This window comes from Aptenodytes forsteri, unplaced genomic scaffold (assembly GCF_000699145.1).
Source record: "Aptenodytes forsteri isolate BGI_AS27 unplaced genomic scaffold, ASM69914v1 Scaffold2, whole genome shotgun sequence".
NCBI classification, from domain to species: Eukaryota; Metazoa; Chordata; class Aves; order Sphenisciformes; family Spheniscidae; genus Aptenodytes; species Aptenodytes forsteri.
In genome coordinates this window covers 7,116,503-7,122,065 of record NW_008795695.1, presented here as the reverse complement: position 1 = coordinate 7,122,065, position 5,563 = coordinate 7,116,503, and the positions used below count along the sequence as shown (strand labels likewise).

General features: G+C 39.1%; 1 protein-coding gene across 1 annotated transcript; it reads left to right on the top strand.

Moving 5' to 3' along the window:
* Positions 1 to 2: 2 nt before the first annotated feature.
* Positions 3 to 3,101, top strand: MIS18A (MIS18 kinetochore protein A; the record flags this gene model as incomplete). Its single annotated transcript, XM_009283069.2, has 4 exons — positions 3 to 19; positions 464 to 586; positions 1,867 to 1,960; positions 2,664 to 3,101. Coding segments are annotated over 4 exons (315 nt in total), but the record flags the coding sequence as incomplete, so codon positions are not given.
* Positions 3,102 to 5,563: the final 2,462 nt, after the last annotated feature.

The following is a 5,563-nucleotide window of genomic DNA, read 5'->3' as shown; positions in this document are numbered from 1 at the left end:
GGCCCGGCGAGTGCGGATGGTGAGGCCCGGCCCCCGAGCCCCGCCGCTGCCCCGGGAGCGGGGGGGATCCCCACCTGGGCCCTTCCCTCCCTCTCCTGAGGGAGCCGAGAGGCCCCGGGGAAGGCGCTGGGGAAAAGCCTGATAAACGGCCCGCCAGGTGCTGCCGGCGGGCGGGAGTGCCTGTGTTCCCCCGGGCAGGGCCGGGGAGCTTGGGCCTGGAACGCTTCTTTCGGGCGGACTGTACAGAATGCTTATGTATTAGCCTTGCGGAGGTCAGCCGGCCGCCGGGAACGCAGGCTGAAAGATGAGTGCTCGTAATTGCACTATGTAAAGCAGGAGTGAATGCCCTAAAAAAATCATAATGGATGGCTAGCTTTTTTTTTTTTTTTTTTTTAGAATAGGGATGGGGAGAGGTGTTTCCATTTCTTTTCTCCTGAATAAACGTTACATATTTTACTTGCAGCATGATTGAAACATTATTCTGCTCTGGCTGCTCAATGACACTTGGCAATATCTATAGATGCACCCCAAAGCATCTCGACTACAAGAGGGATTTGTTCTGTTTCAATGTTGACTCAATTGAAAGGTAAAGGCAGAATTTTTGTTGGTAAGCCTGCCAGCTAAGCTTCACCCACCAGGCATCCTACTAAGGGATGCTCCCGTTAATATTTGTGGCATGTCCAGAGGTAGCTGTTTCTGCCGCTTTGTTCCAGAGTGGTTTTCTGTATTACTGCTGTTAGCATCATAGTGTTGAAGTGTGAGAAACATCTCTGTAACGTTAGACAAATCCTAGAAAAAAGAAAATACCAGGGCCGCCTTCTGTATAAGAAATTGCATACCACCCAGGAAAATAACACTAGGTATACAACACAGGAGGGTTCCTTCTCATTTGATCAGAAGAGACTACATATGTGCTCTGCTTTAGATGACATAAAATGAGCCTGCAGTCATAGGTAGCACCAAATAGGCCTGGCTGTAAGCTATCGGAGGTAGATATCAGCAGAGAACATGCAGATAGGGGCTTAAGTAGAACTTAGGGTGAGGTCTGACCTGTACTGGTCAAGTCTGCTTTTTCCTTGCTAAAGCAGGCAAAAGCAAATCTTAAAACTGAATATGTGCTTGAGGGTCTCACTTAACTGTCTTACAGTCAAAAACTGTCTGGAAAATGAAGGTGTGCTATTGTATTGGTTTTAATTGGTTTATAGCACTTAAAAGTGGTCTTAAAATATTCTTCAATAACTATATCCCAAACTACATTTCCACACCAGAGTGCTTTTATCCAAGCGTTGCTCTAGTAAACAGTGATAGGTTACCTTTATTTCTGTCTGGGCTAGTTTTAATGTTTCTGCTTTTTGTTAAGTTCCAGTTTATTTTGCTGTATCTATGTGGATGTTCACCTTCCTACTCTGGACAGTGGTTTTTTTCTCTTTCCACAGCTATGATACTTTGCTTTTTCCATGGCAGTAAAATTCTCTGAAACACTAACATGGTGACAAAATGGCACTTTCTTGCACAGTAATGGTGATGGCCGGTTCTCCCAGCTAGTGCTACACTGTTCTCAATGTCTGCATAATTTTTCACCATATCCTGTGGCACCAGAATTCCTGACTGTCTCTTGGAGTTCTAACTTTTGTAAAGCGGTGGTGTCTTGGTAGTTCTGCGCTTAAAACTCTTTTCATTCCACCATACAGTTTGTTTACAAGATTACTAAATATAGATTTTTTTTTTGTTGTTGCTGGAATCATGCTTCCACTTTGCTAGTGTATTAATAATAATCTCATAATCATTAAGAACAATAGATGAGTCCTACATCTGTTTTTTTGCCTTCAGAGTGCAAATTGCACAATCTAAACTGTAGTGTATCAGTTACATTCTAGGTTCCTCAGAAAAGCAAGCTCTTACTGATGAGGAACCTTTAACTCTTGAAAATCGAGCTGTCTTGGAAGAGGTGCTACAAAGGGTAAGATTAACCTTGTATCATTCTCTGTTTAAATCACCTCTATGAAATCTTAATATCCTTATTTCCTCCAGATCAATTCTGTGGGTTTTAACATATGCTGTAATACTTTATGCTATTAATATCTTGTGTTATGCAAGATTTTCAGTAACTTTTCCTTCCATTTTAATGGTAATTAGCATTTTCTGTTTACCAAGCACAGCTTTAGATTCCTATCTATGTCTGTCAGTAATTAGAAATTTTGTTTCTAATTAGTTCTGATTCACTTCTCCAGATTTTCACTTAACTTTGTTTTGCTTGTGTCTTTTCTCTTTCATGTAAACTGACTTAATGTTTTTGCTGTAACTTTGTATTGAAATGTTACATAATAAATTGACATTTTGTTCTATGGAAAACTTCTGATTGCAGGTGGCAATCGGTTGGGAGCAAATAGTATAACAAAGTCGGCTCTGACAGCTGATGGTTGTCTAGCAAAAGCTGAATGTGTGGATCCGACACCAAGGTTGAAGACAATTACAGATTTGAGAGAGTATGGAGAGTTAATGTTAGAGTTGAGTGAGCTTTCAAACTATGAAAGGAGCAGGAATAGAATCAAATAGGATTGGTGATGCAAGATCAAATTTGAGTACTTACTGACATCTACACTTGCTCTTTGCATTGCCAAGTTCTGTTTATAACCAAGTATCTTTCCCTGTGTACTTTACAGGCAGACACTGTATTAAAGGCTCTGGAGACAAGACTGACTGCTGTTGAATCGAGTATGGCTTCTCTTCACAATAAAGTCTGAGAGAAGTTACATGCAGGAAGTTTTACCTGCAGGAGAATGATGTATGTGAAACTCGTCCTTGCAATCCTCTGAAGTCTGTGGCAACATTGCAAAAGCTGTGCAAAGAACTGAAAGACACTGGTGGCTCATGCTGCGGTAGAACAATGCTGACTGTGAGTCTTCACCATAGACAAGGAGTTCCTCCCTTTTCTGTTAAAAGGATACCCCAGAAAGGAACAGAATTTTTTAATCAAGTTTCTGTAGACTTTTGGTTTATATGTAAATATTTATTTAAATTTTTATCTCTGAAAGCAAAGCATTTATCTCCTGACTTCCCTGCTATCTAATATCTCCTGAACTGGGTGTGCTTCTCCTTCCTAAACCAATAAAAAAAAAAAAATCCCTGTGATGCCTGAAGGAACAGCATACGTAATTTTTCTTGTCTCCGCAGCCTTTGCTTGACCTGTGCTCAGAGGCGGGAATGGCACAATAACCATATGGGGTGGCTTGTTTTGGGTTTTTTTTTTTTGGAAATCAAGGCTTAAAGTACTGAAACCTGTTTGATATTCATGTTTGAGGCACGTCGAACATCTTGTGTTAGCGGAAGGCTTTCCATGCAGTATTGGAGCTGGTATATTTTACAGCTTCAAGGGGAGGAAAATAAACAAGGCTGGTAGCAGCACACCTTTAAGCAAAGCTTGATGTATACTTGAGCAATGAATTCAAAATGCTAATTATGAGCACTTGTCAGTATTTTGTTGTTTTAATGCAGATATTTCAGTTATTTGTCTTTGATCTTCTGTGTATTTAATTGTCAGGGTTTCTTATATAGTGTGAGTGTTCCAAGTGTTTTTTTCAATAAAACAGAAGCAAGCAGTTGTAGTCTAAAGGAAGAATAATTTTGAAAAGGTTTTTTTTTTTGTTACCCAACACTACTTAATTTTACTGTTTCTGTTAAAAGCTTCTTCCCCCTACCTTTTCTCTATTTACTGCTTTGTTTTGAAGTAGTACTCAAGTTTAGGCTGTAGTGATGGGTCTCGTATTCTTTCATGTTCAGGTAACTAAGACACTTTGTAACTTGCATACCTGCCAAAGGAATTGTTATAAGCTCTAACCTTTCCAATCAAATTACTCCAGTGTAAATTTTTGAGGCAGTTTCTTCTCTAACAAGTTTTTGAATGCTGGTAAGAGACATAATAGATTTCATCCTGGATGTCTGAAGAGAACCGTGAACTCGGCCCTTTAATTGAAGGTTGGTTGATGTTTTTCATTATACAGAGTATGTTTTTGTTGGGAATGTTAACAGTTGATGGCTTGATAGGCTTACCTTTTCAGAAATAATGGTTTTTCCAGATATGTATATATGTGGTTTTTAACATGTGGATTTCTTTTTTTCTATTAAGGACAGCTATGGGAGCAGGGACGCAAGCCCATAAGGATCTCTGTAGATATTTTTTTTTTTTAACCAAAGACTGAGACAGGACAACATAATCTTTTATATCTGTATTCCAACAAAGTAGCAGCAAAACACAAAGGTGCAAAGATAAAATTGCATGTTTTTCTGATGCTTCCCCACCTCTAACATGCCAATAATTTGGGTAGGAGGTTGAATAACCTAATGTTTATCAATCTGGAGGTAATTTCTAAGTGGGTTCTTGTATTTGTTCGGTTATATTACGAAATAACCATTTTAGATCTACTCTTGATGGAAAGAACCAGGTTTGCTGGCTTCAAGCAGCACCTGAAACTTCAAACATGTTCCTCCATTAAACATGGAGGGCAGCTAACTGTGGTTCAGAGTGAGTTCCCTAAATAGATTCACCAGCTGAATTCCTTCTGAGACTTGTTTAGGTAGATTCCTAGCACCTGTCTCTTTGTCCTATATATTGCTACTATGTGTAATGAAAGTAAGGTGTCTATATATGTAAGCAAGTATTCAAAATAAGAAATGGTTGCTTATCTTAAGGTAAGCATGTGAATTCCATAACTATCCATCTTTTCTAGCTACTATGGGAAAAATACCTGCTGAAGAAGGAACCCAAAAAACATAATCTCACCAGTGTATCCCTGAACTCGGAGGCAGAAATGACTACAAAGAATCTGGATTAGAGTATGTGTTCCTGCGATGAAACATACACAGGTAACACATTTTACAAGTGCGTGTTAAGTAACCATTTTTCTCCTTGGTTTAGTGTTATGGTGTTCTGTATCTTTATTGAATACCTGCATTTGGCATCAGTGTATATTTAGAACAATGTCTCTTAGCATACCGTAGGTGGGAGCTCGAGTACATTAACACAACAGACTCTTAAAATAGCGTTTCCACACTCTCAAGGGTTGCCAGCTGCTGCTTTGCTAAGGTGTGCAATGAGCAGTCTAAATTTAGAATAAATTTCATATGGATGTAGAGATATTTATATCTGCATGGGGAAATGTGTGTATTTCGGTATGTATATTGTTCCAAGAAGCTGAAATAATTTGTTGTTACTGTGAAGTTCTTTTAGGAGCTAGTATCTTGAGTAGTTAACTGGGCTAAAGGTAATATAATAGAGAATATTTCTGTTTAAATGTATAAATGTGTATTATGGTACACTTGAACAAATTTTAAACATCAAGGAAAGCTGTAGTTGTTCCCTAACCAAATATAGTAGCAAAGTTTTAGCGTGCCAGCAGGATGTACAATATACAGTCTCATGTAAAAGGTATTGCTCCATGCTTAATAAGCAGTACCTATTACTGGGTGACAGTTCCTTCTAAACCTAGTTTCTCGGTTTCTGCCTTCGAATGCAGGATAAATAGGAAGTCTAATTCTCCTTTGGGGGAATCTGCATGCTCTATGA